The 13,872-nt window shown below is 43.3% G+C and overlaps 1 protein-coding gene across 4 annotated transcripts in view; it reads right to left on the reverse strand.

Moving 5' to 3' along the window:
* The window catches only part of LOC311132248 (Kv channel-interacting protein 4-like), a gene marked incomplete at both ends in the record, with an annotated part of 300,291 nt that overhangs the window by 19,090 nt on the left and 267,329 nt on the right, over window positions 1–13,872 (reverse strand). For 3 of the 4 annotated variants that reach the window (XM_084165480.1, XM_084165479.1, XM_084165478.1), the window contains one exon: window positions 6,264–6,388. In XM_084165480.1, the coding sequence (XP_084021606.1) occupies window positions 6,264–6,388 (125 nt within the window). Of the gene's footprint in view, window positions 1–6,263; window positions 6,389–8,917; window positions 9,024–13,872 lie in introns of all 4 variants that reach the window. The other variant, XM_084165477.1, reaches the window with a different exon arrangement.

Below are 13,872 nucleotides of genomic sequence, written 5' to 3' on the forward strand. Positions count from 1 at the left end.
AGAGATACCGTGACGAGATCCTGAGGCCCGTTGTGCCATTCATCTGCCGCCATCACCTCATGTTTTAGCAGGATCTGTACACAATTCCTGAAAGCTGAAAATGTCCCAGTTCTTCCATGGCCTGCATACCCACCAGACATGTCACCCATTGAGCATGTTTGGGATGCCCTGGATTTATGTGTATGACATCGTGTTCCAGTTCCCGCCAAAATCCAGCAACTTCGCACAGCAATGAAGAGTGGGACAACATTCCACAGGCCACAATCAACAGTCTGATCAACTCTATGCAATGGAGATGTGTCGCGCTGCATGAGGCAAATTATGGGGACACCAGATACTGACTGGTTTTCTGATCCACGGCCCTACCTTTTTTTAAGGTATCTATCTGTGACCAACAGATGCATATCTGTATTCCCAGTCATATAAAATCCATAGATTAGGGCCTATTGAATTTATTTGAATTGACTGATTTCCTTATATGAACTGTAACTCAGTAGAATCTTTGAAATTGTTGCATGTTGCGTATACATTTTTGGTTCAGTGTATTTGCAAAATGCCAATCAATGATGTGCAATTTTAATGAGGGTTTTGGTTTTTGCATAGACATAATAGTCTACCATAGGGCAAAGCTACTGCTAATTAAAAAAGTGTTTTGTGTTCTTGTCAACCATCCCCCACCACACACACTTCTTGTTCACGCTGCATGAGGCCATATAGAGTACAGTAATTACGCTCCGAAGGGTTACAGTACATTGAGACATTAAACTGCTTCCCTTATTTCAGCCCTATTGTCTGCTAGTCAAAATATGGTTGTGAGTCGTGCAGAGTGGAAATGCAGTGTGTTCATGGTATCCTTGAAACCCCAGAGACTGTTGGGAGGTTACAGATGTCAAGCCTCCTGTAGCTCAGTTGGTAGAGCATGGCGCTTGCAACGCCAGGGTTGTGGGTTCGATTCCCACGGGGGGCCAGTATGAAAAATGTATGCACTCACTTACTGTAAGTCGCTCTGGGTAATAGTGTCTGCTAAATGACTAAAAATGTAAAAATGTAATACTAATTGTACATAGTGACTAAATGGCAAAGTAATGAAGAATGGCTGGGTCCCAAACCAAAAAATGTCCAACCGCTGCCCTCTATACAGTGCAGTGACTCACCCTAACACATTTGAGGAGACCAGATGAAAGCAATGTGTATGGAGATTCAATAATATTGCTTTCATTTATCCAGTCCTTCCAGAGTGATGAAGACAAGGGCAGGGAGAATGTGGGAAGTTTTCAGTTTGGAATCAAGCCAATTGACTAAAATGTAAGCCACCACCCAAACAATAACATATTCACTTCAGATCACACAACATGCCACAGTTAAAACCTAAAGTTTTTAAGAGCTCGATTTAGAGGAGAGGGTTTGGTCAAGGCCAGCGAAGACAGGTAAAGTGGGCAAGCCTGCTGAAAGAGACAGCTAAAATATTTTCTGTATCGATTCCATCAAAACGCAAGGGATCGCGAACCCGCAAAAACGGCCACTTACATTCTGTGAGGTGAGGTCAAGTTAATCACGGTCATGGAGACATAAAACTCACTGAGAGACCAGAGAACTCATCTAACTTTGGGGGAGAATGGAAACCTACTAAAGCCAAATAGAAAAATGTCCAATGAATATTGTCAGCATGTTGGTGTGCTGATAAAATTGGTCTGTGTTTACCTCGATCAATATCAAAAGAGTACAATCTCGCAAAATTTTTCCTCTATGACAGTGCACTTCTCTACATATGGGTCTGAGATGACTCAATGTATCTGTATTCATTTGATAAACTTGTGAAAATAACTCCTCCATGAGAACAAAATCATAACTAATTTGTGGAAAGCAAACCCCAGCCTCACGTGAAATTCCTTCCAATCACTCATCTCGGCAAGGTCAGGAAGGAAATGTATGGGGAAAATCAAGCTTTAACAGTGGCATCTCCATTGACATATTTTTAAGTGTCACAATCTGAGATTGCAATCTGCTGCCCCATGCTGATGCCCTGGCTCTGAATTCCTGAGCAGTGCGGAAGAGTTGGTCAGACGTGAGGAGATCTGGGTTGCTATTGTCAGGAGTCTGGGTTGAGGTCGGCAATGCGAAAAACAAACTTCAGACCGCGTCTGACCATAAAGCTTTGCAGTGTTGGACATATGACCACATCGGTCTGAATAAAGCCCTGTTCGGACAGCTACAGTTGAAGTCGGAAGTTTACATACACTTAGGTTGGAGTCATTAAAACTCGTTTTTCAACCACTCCACACATTTATTGTTAACAAACTATAGTTTTGGCAAGTCAGTTAGGACATCTACTTTGTGCATGACACAAGTAATTTTTCCAACAATTGTTTACAGATAGATTATTTCACTTACAATTCACTGTATCACAATTCCAGTGGGTCAGAAATTTACATACACTAAGTTGACTGTGCCTTTAAACAGCTTGGAAAATTCCAGAAAATGATGTCATGGCTTTAGAAGCTTCTGATAGGCTAATTTACATCATTTGAGTCAATTGAAGGTGTACCTGTGGATGTATTTCAAGGCCTACCTTCAAACTCAGTGCCTCTTTGCTTGACATCATGGGAAAATCAAAAGAAATCAGCCCAGACCTCAGAAAAATATTTGTAGACCTCCACAAGTCTGGTTCATCCTTGGGAGCAATTTCCAAACACCTAAAGGTACCACGTTCATCTGTACAAACAATAGTACGCAAGTATAAACACCATGGGACCACGCAGCCGTCATACCGCTCAGGAAGTAGACACGTTCTGTCTCCTGGAGATGAACGTACTTTGGTGCGAAAAGTGCAAATCAATCCCAGAACAACAGCAAAGGACCTTGTGAAGATGCTGGAGGAAACAGGTACAAAAGTATCTATATCCACAGTAAAACGAGTCCTATATCGACATAACCTGAAAGGCCGCTCAGCAAGGAAGAAGCCACTGCTCCAAAACCTCCATAAAAAAGCCAGACTACGGTTTGCAACTGCACATTGGGTCAAAGATTGTACTTTTTGGAGAAATGTCCTCTGGTCTGATTAAACAAAAATAGAACTGTTTGGCCATAATGACCATCGTTATGTTTGGAGGAAAAAGGGGGTTGCTTGCAAGCCGAAGAACACCATCCCAACTGTGAAGCACGGGGGTGGCAGCATCATGCTGTGGGGGTGCTTTGCTGCATGAGGGACTGGTGCACATGAGGAAGATGATATCATGAGGAAGGAAGATTATGTGGATATATTGAAGCAACATCTCAAGACAGCTTGGTCGCAAATGGTCTTCCAAATGGACAATGACCCCAAGCATACTTCCAAAGTTGTGGCAAAATGGCTTAAGGACAACAAAGTCAAGGTATTGGAGTGGCCATCACAAAGCCCTGACCTCAATCCTATAGAACATTTGTGGGCAGAACTGAAAAAGCATGTGCGAGCAAGGAGGCCTACAAACCTGACTCAGTTACACCAGCTCTGTCAGGAGGAATGGGCCAAAATTCACCCAACTTATTGTGGGAAGCTTGTGGAAGGCTACCCGAAACGTTTGACCCAAGTTAAACAATTTAAAGGCAATGCTACCAAATACTAATTGAGTGTATGTACACTTCTGACCCACTGGGAATGTGGTGAAAGAAGTAAAAGCTGAAATAAATAATTCTCTCTACTATCATTCTGACATTTCACATTCTTAAAATAAAGTGATGATCCTAACTGACCTAAAACAGGGTATTTTACTAGGATTAAATGTCAGGAATTGTGAAAAACTGAGCTTAAATGTATTTGGCTAAGGTGTATGTAAACTTCCGACTTCAACTGTAGATACTTGGCCAAAGGTCTCATTCCGGGCACTACTGATCCGAGAGAAAGCCAAACTCTGGCCGCTCTGAGGAGTTATAAATGTCTGACTCGTAAAGTTTGATGTTCAAAAATACTCTCATTCTACCACCCTCAGACGCTCACGTTGGATCCTTCTGATTCGCACCCAAGTCCGAGACGTCAAGGACACCGGGACAAAATTGCTCGGAATAGAGACCGTTCCAGACTACATTTGTCTGGCCAGTTTTAAAAGCTGTGTTCTGACACTGGGTTAGGGTGAACCATAAATCAGGATTTTGACCTGAGCGGGTAATAAGTTAAAGAGCTATAGCCTCGTCAATGGACAAAAGCTATTCAAAAGCTGTGATTTTTCCAAGTTTGACACACTGTCCTTATTGGAAAGGTGCCCAACTACAGTAACTGTCTAACTGTAGAGGAGTGATGGGTCTGGCTTCTGCTGAGAGGCCACTATCATTGAACATGCAAGACCAAATGCCACCTTTAAACAGTCTTAGCGAAAGAGAGAAAACTAAAAACTCTAGAGGAAGGGGAAGCGGTCTTAAAAATGTTTTGATGGGAGATTCCATAGGGACAAGGCGTCAGGGAGACTACAGGGCGCCAATTAAGAGCCGCCTCAGTCATTAGAGAACTTATCAGCCTTTATTTCCAGTCTCCTGTGGTGAAGGGCTAATGGGTAGACTTCCCCTATGTGCTTCCCAGGGTTTCTGGGAGGTGTCCATAGGGGCCAGGGCCACTCGGGATGCGGGTGTCATAGGCCGTGGGCCTACCCTTCCATTTGTCACCAGACAATTTGGGTCAAGTTAATTCTGGGTCATCTCATTACGGTTCTTAACAGAGGTGACAAAGAAATGTCGATTGTACACGCCACTCTAAAGAACTTTGTGACCTGATTGTTCGTCAGTCATTAGCTAGTATATAGAATGTATTCAAGGTGTGACCTAATTGTTCCTTGAGTCCTCTAGAGTATTCTTGAGTGAGGTACACTACATCTCATCGAACATCTCATTCCAAAATCATGGGCATTAATATGGAGTTGGTCCCCCCTTTGCTGCTATAACATTGTCTACTCTTCTGGGAAGGCTTTCCACTACATGTTGGAACATTGCTGCGGGGACTTGCTTCCATTCAGCCACAAGAGCATTGGTGAGGTCGGGCACTGATGTTGGGCGATTAGGCCTGGCTCGCAGTCGGCCCTCAAATTCATCCCAAAGGTGTTCGATGGGTTTGAGGTTAGGGCTCGGTGCAGGCCAGTCAAGTTCTTCCACACTTGTGTACGGGGGCATTGTCATGCTGAAACAGGAAAGGGCCTTCCCCAAACTAGAATGTAATTGTAGGCTGTAGCGTTAAGCTTTCCCTTCACTTCACAAGGGGCCTAGCCCGAACCATGAAAAACAGCCCCAGACCATTATTCCTCCTCCACCAAATTTACAGTTGGCACTATGCATTCGGGCAGGTACCGTCGGACTGCCAGATGGTGAAGCGTGATTCATCACTCCAGAGAACGCGTTTCCACTGCTCCAGAGTCCAATGGCTGCTAACTTTACACCACTCCAGCCGACACTTGGCATTGCGCATGGTGATCTCAGGCTTGTGTGCGGCTGCTCGGCCATGGAAACCCATTTCATGAAGCCCCCTGACGAACAGTTATTCTGCTGACGTTGCTTCCAGAGGCAGTTTGGAACTCAGTAGGAAGTGTTGCAACTGAGGACAGACCATTTTTACGTGCTACGCGCTTCAACACTCGGCGGTCCTGTTCTGTGAGCTTGTGTGGCCTACCACTTCGCAGCTGAGCCATTGTTGCTCCTAGACGTTTCCACGTCACAATAACAGCACTTACAGTTGACCGGGGCAGCTCTAGCAGGGCAGAAATTTGATGAACTGACTTGTTGGAAAGGTGGCATCCTATGACGGTCCCACGTTGAAAGTCACTGAGCTCTTCAGTACGGGCCATTCTACTGCCAATGTTTGTCTATGGAGATTGCATGGCCGTGGGCTCAATTTTATACACTTGTCAGCAAGGGGTGTCCACATACTTTTGTAGTGTATCTTGCAACTCTGATTACAGTTGTACTATTTGACATTAGATCACACATGTACACGCAGGTGATTCAACAACATTATTTGGCCATTAAACCTATTGAATCCTTTCCAAAATGTCTGTTCTCACAGCTGAATTCAATTGAATTTTTACATATACAATATGTACAATGTGGACCCAGAGGATAGCACTTAAAATTATTAATTAAAACACTTGTTTCCAAAGTGGTCCTCAATGGTAAGAACAGTCTAAGAATGGAAATACGAATCTGACTACATGTATATTTGGAGGAGTACATTTACGGAGAGACAGAAAAGAGAAAATGCATGTTCTCTCAATGGCATTTGGAATGCGTGGTGAAACTGGCCCACTTACGTTCTTGAAGCCTCGGTAGAGGATCTGCAGCTCCTTGCGGTTGAAGCGGGTCAGTGCCTCCAGTTGCTCCAGGCCCTCGGGGCGATGGCGGACGGCCGAAAGCTCCAACTCATCCTCCACGCTGTCTGGAGAGGGGGAAGAGGGAGTGAGACTCATTCAGAAGCTGAAGACAATTGGCTACATTTCACCCATAAGAGAAAGGAGAGTGTCCTGTCCTTTATATTTCAGTCAATTGTGCAGTGCCACAAAGATCACACAACCCTGAATCACCCTCTAAGCACAGAGATTAGCAGTATGTAGTTTATACTACCCATGTTAAACAAAGTATTTATAAGAAACACTAGTTCTCTATCTATCTATCATACCATCGTTTGCTATAGCAGCAGCAGGGTTAATGGGTCTACGATATAAATGTCAAACAGTTCTTCTAAACATGCTAACTCTGGATCCTTAAGTAAGCACTGCAGCTATTTTCCAGCCACAGTTACGCAGGGCATGTGCCCAGCGGCCCCCGAACTCCAGGAGGCTCCCAACCAATTTACATGATATTTATTTTGAGGGGTTGTGGGTCCCCCAGATAGCATATTTACATTTACATTTTAGTCATTTTAGCAGACGCTCTTATCCAGAGCGACTTACAGTTAGTGAGTGCATACATTATTTTTTATATTTTTCATATTGGCCCCCCGTGGGAATCGAACCCACAACCCTGGCGTTGCAAACGCCATGCTCTACCAACTGAGCTACATCCCCATATGATAGCAACATGTTTATAATTGCAGGAAATTAGCTTTAAAATTGTAAGATTCTCGCTCAGCCTCATGGTAAATGTGTAGAATAACAGGAAAATCACTTTAAATCTGCAAAATATTCTTATAGCCTCATGACAAAATGTGAGCCCCGGGGCCCCAAATGCGGTAGTCCGGCTCTGTGGGGAAAGCATACCATGTAGTCCCCGCTTAAATGCAGTGGCTTTAATATGACTGTTCTGAACCAACTATCCACCATAGTCAGCCAAAGGAGACTATAGCCAATATGAAATGTTGTATTATTACAGCACAGGAGCAAATACACACATTTATATCACTCCTGTTGCTAAATAAATCCCATTAATATGCTATTCACGCAAAGGCCACTAATGGTTTAAAGGCCTACAGACAGTTGAATTTCAGCCCCACAGTATCAGTATCAGTCTCAGGAGAAGACTAATACAGGCTAGTAGACTGCCGTCATTGTCAGTTTAGCCATACCCACTTGATGATCACTACAATTGGACGTTATTTGACATTAGGCTTAAGCTTCAAGCACACTTCAAAAGCCAACCAATCGAGGAACCTCTTTTCTTTTCACATCCTCCCCTTGTCACTTCATTAGAAAATGTTACATGGCAAAATCTCTCCTCCGAAATATCACAGCAGAGAGGTAATTAGCGTTAGGGACCTAAGAACACAGCCCCACTGGCAAAGAGCCTCCTCAAGATGAGGGCTGCTGAACCCTGAGAAACACTTTAATGGGCCTGTAATGACACCCACCGTCTCGGCCCTGTCACCGCCAGCGGTTGTCCTCGGAGCTAAGCACTTGACTCGTCTCGCTTGCATACACACACACCTGAGATATGACAGCATCTCGCCACCCCTCATTAGCCCAAAAGGCCACGTCTCCTCTCAGTCCTTGATTAACCTGCCGAAATGGAGCTGGGCCCCGACACGGTGGGTGTGTGTCTTCAAGCACAGGATGGGTTAGGGAAGAGACACTCATAGCTCATATGCTGCCAATTTGTCTCGGAGTCTGAGAGTTTCCCTATGATGCTGGTGAAAACCCTATGCTCACACTCCAAAAGAATACAATATCTTGTGACCCTATTTATTATGCTAATGTAAATGTGCTCAACTTCCTCATGATGCTAAATGAAATACTGCCGTCACTCACACTGTCAAGTCAATTAATCACACCAAGGCCATGGTGAGTCTATTCTGTCCACTGAGTGTGTTGGCGCTCCACAAAGTAAGGTAAGACACTGCGTGAGAGGTGATTCGTCAAAAGAGAGCAATGGAGTCGGCCTCTGCATGTCGCTGGTTCATGCAGAGGCCGACTCCATTGGTTACATCTGCACCTCAGGTATATTGCAAACAGGTGGGTTGTAGCATCAGACCTAACCCAGTGCATTGACATCTTCCATATTGACATTTGCATGTCTTTTACCATGCACATTCTCTTCATTCTGTGAAGTTTGATTTTAGGTCCCACAGTTTTTGTAGAATGTAAAGTACGGATTATGTCTCTTCAAAAATGTTTCCTTGCAATTGGTGCCTCTGGCCAGTGGCCAGCCACAGAAGGTGAGGACATCAGAGAAAAATCACACTGACTGTTCTAGAGTACAGGGTTGGGGTCAATTCGAATTGAAGGCAATCAATTCAGGAAGTGATTTGAATTTAACATTTAAAAAAATTTTGAAATAAATAACTTGACAGTTTATTGAGAATGTATTGACAGTATACACTTTTTTTCAATTATTGAATTGGAATTTCAGTTTACTTCCTGAATCGACTGCCTTCAATTCGAATTGACCCCAGAGAGAAGGGAGGAAGGATAACACTTAGGGGGAAAGAGAGATAAAGAGAGTGTGAGAGACGTTCTGAGAGAGAGAGAAAGACTTGCTTTGGCTACTGGCAGATGACTTTTTGGTAGAGGAGCAAGGAAAGAGCTTCATGAGCCGAGCTCTGACGCCGTGCCTGTGGTCGTTCTGGGGGCAGATGTAACCTAGGAGATACAGCATGGTGAGTGTCAGAGTTACCAGGGCAACCGGTGGCTGCAATGCATGCTGGGAGACAAAGGGAATGGGGAAGGGAGACGTTGGAGTGCAAGCAGTGGCGAACAGTTACTGTCACAAAGGACTCTCAGGACAACAACACTGGAGTGCATTTACCTGCAGTGTGAAAACATTCAGATTCAGCACTCATGTATTATTAAAGGGAAATTATATCTCAGATCTGGGCACAAATGATCATCAAAGTGGACGCATCTCATGTCAATTTATTCAGATGCAGCCTATATAACCAAGTCTAGGCAGCTTGGTCTCACCATTATTCAGTCAAATATTGTTTGAAATTTGCTTTCGAATGTCAAAGACTAGACTACCTAGCAATGCAATAACTGTGCTATTACAACACTGGTACATCAAAAAAGCTATTCACTTAAGTATGGCAGCCAATGCTGATACATACTAACAACCGATATGCAACTCTCAGCAGTAATCTTGGCCTGCTAGTGTAAGGCCTGCTCCATGCAACCAGTCATTATGTTACATGACTTATTAATATACTGTAATATCGTGGCACTGGGTCATCACTGTAAGAGGGGCTTTTAATATGATGTGGAGCATGTGACCTCAGGTCAGACAGCAATCCAATGCATCATCATCTATCAAACTCATTTCACACACAGTCAAGCGTATCACTTTACAAACGCCCAGGGGTCCATGTTGTACCTGCCACTGTGAGCAATATTATACACGACTGCAACAGCATCGTGTGTCAACACAATATCTACCTCAAGAGGATAAAATGCTCAATCTTTATGATCGCTATAGCGTGTAATACATTTTTTACAAATAAAAGTATTTAAATAACAAGTTTAGGGGTTCTCTCTTACAAGCGCTAAAGTTGTTTCGACCCTCTTGCCAGAGGCAGTGAAAAAATCAATTCTGCAGGCCTTTAAGGATAACGTGGGCGTAAGAAAAGCTCTTGAATGTGGTGTTGTTCATCACTCACTCATAACTACAAGACGGCTTTGATGTCTGGTATAAAGAATAAAGGCAGTGATAGAATGCGCTGCGTGTTTGTGAGGAACGCACAGCGAGGAGTCCAGACACACTGACAGCCACTAGATGGGAACTCTATACTTGGGACTTGTTTAGTGGGTGGCTACATTTAGCAGATATGATATTTCTATGTAGAGCTGACAATGGTCTAACACAGTAGTATATGCGACAGAAGCCAACACAATGACATACAATGTATAACATATACATATAGATTCTCTGATGAATGACATGAATCTAGTTTGTTCTTCGAGACAATATCCATCCAGGCCAATAACCAATGTTTGAGTTGTGTCGCAGACAATCTCGCAGACACAATATCCTCCTCCTCTATGCATGATGTCAGAACATTCTTCTGGACCATCAGGTCAGATGTCTTGCTGTTGTCATCCATTCTTGTTGCCTCACTGACACACCCTGCTGCTGAGTGGCAAGGAGATCGGTATGTGTCCTCGCAAAATACAAAAAGCTTGTTGGCAGTTCTTTGGAGAGCAGACATTTATGTGGAATCATTAAGGTAGTGACATTAGCCTTTAGTAGCTCCACTAGGAGCTAAAGGGAATAGCCCAAGTCAAGCAAGTCATGTGACAACTCTGGCCAGTATTGAAATTCAAAGACAATATTTGTCTGAAGTGAAAGCCCAACTTATACAAATCCATACTTGCATGTTTTGTTATTTTCTGGAGCTGTGCGGTATGCTGCTTAGTGCCTGGCTTGAGAAATGGCAGACAGCACTGTTATTCTAAGTGGAATTAATGCAGGCACTGAGTGACACGGCCCTTAATGCAGCCAGTGTTTCCGGATGAATACTTGCCCTTTTGTTCCTTAATGGACTAAATGGATGTGATATGTCATAATGTAGGAGACAGCTTTGACTGAGCTAGCAGGCGTCACAGTGACTGCTTCCTTACCGCAGCTCCTGCTCCAGTGAATTGTCGTGCCAAGTTTGTAGTGCAACATATTAATCATAAGCAAAGGTCCAGTGTTGTTGTCCTGACCAAAGCATTGTGGGAATCTGGACAAACTGGGGACCCACCATTTCAAACCACAACACAGCATAAAATCACAACATGCACACTGCTGTCATGTCATACTTTTGCCTTCTGCAAAAAAGGGAAGGTAACCGCTGCACAGCTAGTTCCTGAAAAGGTTGCCCTGTTCCTAAGGGACCACATGTGTTGCTGACGTTTTTCAGTACACATAGTACATTATTTTGCTGACACAAAGGTCCCTCATCTAGCTTATCTTGTAAAGTAGCAGCAGTTTATTCTTGCAGCTCATTTCTTACATGGTAAGCAGACGGCCGTGTTCGAAATCGGTCTTGATTACTACTAATTACCAAAACTACTTACTGTGTACTAGTCATACTACACTGAAAAAAAATATAAATGCAACATGTAAAGTGTTGGTCCCATATTTCATGAGCTGAAATAAAAGATCTCAGCATTTTTCCATACGCACAAAAATATTATTTCTGTAAAGTTTTTGGCACAAATTTCTTTACATCCCTGTTAGTGAGCATTTCTCCTTTGCCAAGATAATCCATCCACCTGACAAGTGTGGCATATCAAGAAGCTGATTAAACAGCATGATCATTACACAGGTGCACCTTGTGCTAGGGACAATAAAAGGCCACTCTAAGATGTGCAGTTTTGTCACACAACACAATGCCACAGACGTCTCAAGTTTTGAGGGAGCATGCAATTGGCATGCTGGCTGTAGGAATGTCAACTTGAGCTGTTGCCAGATAATTTAATTTTAATAGAGAATTTGGCAGTACGTCCAACCGTACTCACAACCGCAGACCACGTGTATGGCGTCGTGTTGGTGAGCAATTTGCTGATGTCAACGTTGTGAACCGAGTGCCCCATGGTGGCTGTGGGGTTATGGTATGGGCAGGCATAAGCTACGGACAACTAACACAATTGCATTTTATCGATGGCAATTTGAATGCACTGAGATACCATGACGAGATCCTGAGGCCCATTCTCGTGCCATTCATCCGCCGCCATCACCTCATGTTTCAGCATGATAATGCACGACCCCATGTCGCAAGGATCTGTACACAATTCCTGGAAGGTTCAAATGTCCCAGTTCTTCCATGGCCTGCATACTCACCAGACATGTCACCCATTGAGCATGTTTGAGAAGCTCTGAATCGACGTGTACGACAGTGTTCCAGTTCCCGCCGATATCCAGCAACTTCGCACAGCCATTGAAGGGGAGTGGGACAACATTCCACAGGACAAAATCAACAGCCTGATCAACTCTATGCGAAAGAGATGTGTCAAGCTGCATGAGGCAAATGTTGGTCACACCAGATATTGACTGGATTTCTGATCCAAGCCCCTACCTTTTTAAAATTTATTTGTGACCAACAGTTGCATATCTGTATTCCCAGTCATGTGAAATCCATAGATTAGGGCCTAATTTATTTATTTCAATTGACTGATTTCCTTATATGAACTGTAACTCAGTAAAATCTTTGAAATTGTTGCATGTTGCATTTATATTTTTGTTCAGTATAATTAGACTGTACTGTTTAGTAAAAAAGTATGCAGTAAGCAACAAATATCAACATACTACTTATCCATACGGAGAAGGCGTCATCTAATGCGCAATTTCGCTTGTTCCGTTCCATTCGTGCATTTTTGTAGAGTGCTTCCCCTATTCTGATTATCAGCTGTTGTCAAACGTGGCTGTGAGAAAACCATTCTCTTCCTCAATAGCGTGCAGCGAATCTACTAGATCAAAAACTGTGATGATTATGACATCCTGGCATTTAAAGCATACTACATTTTCTAAATTTCACATACTATAAAACGTTTTATTTTGGCATACCCAAAAAGCCTACTATTTAGAATGCAATTATGGGTATTCAGACACAGTCCATGTATTTTCCTTCAGATGAATACTTACAAAATGAGGTACAGTTTAACAAAAGGCATGACAAAGTACAGATCAGGGAACCCTACTGAACCTTTCCACGACGAACAGTATTATGGGTGATTGTCCTATTCTCAGAAATGACAATATATCATGAAGAGGAAACAGATTTTCTTTCCAGCCTCTCTTCAATCTAAACATCCCCTATGTAAAGCTTTGACCTTCTCATGACTTCCATCAAACCTCAGGTTAGGTTTCCCTCCCCTTACCATATCCCTTGTACAAATATCCCTCAATATTCAAATTTTACTGGAGCAGGGTCTGTAATGGAGCTAAACAACAGTGCTCTGTTCAGAAACTTTTCTCATGCATGTCGAGGTCTTACTCTGGCATGAGTTAGCATCATATCCCAAATGTTATGTTCGCTCTGTGGCATCAGGGAGCCAGGATGAGAAAAACAGTCCACCACTCAGAGGACCTACAACTCATCATCCGGCAAAACACACCTGCTAGTGTTACAGGCAATCACACTCCAATGTCACATAAGAGCCTTGTCGGAGGTGTGTGGATCTATAACCGTTAATGGACTGTGGTTTCACCGTAATTAACGTAACCCATGTGGACCTGAGAATATCCAGGCCTTGTCTGATGATAATGCTGTCTGGTCGTTAACCAGAGGAAAGGAAACCCCTCTCTCGGGTGACGAGAAACCCAGTTGAATAATTGAGGAGTCATTAGCAGGTGACCATACTATACCATAGTGTCCACTCCAATGCCATAAGCGACACTCTAAAATGTCAAATATTATTGCATTCATGAATGTATCCCCCTCATGTAAAATCCCATTTAGATCCAACATCTCTTTTGTGAGATAGACCAATTGTCTTTCTGGTGTAGACACAT

The sequence above is a fragment of the Coregonus lavaretus genome (assembly GCF_964263955.1).
Source record: "Coregonus lavaretus genome assembly, chromosome: 7".
Lineage (NCBI taxonomy): Eukaryota > Metazoa > Chordata > Actinopteri > Salmoniformes > Salmonidae > Coregonus > Coregonus lavaretus.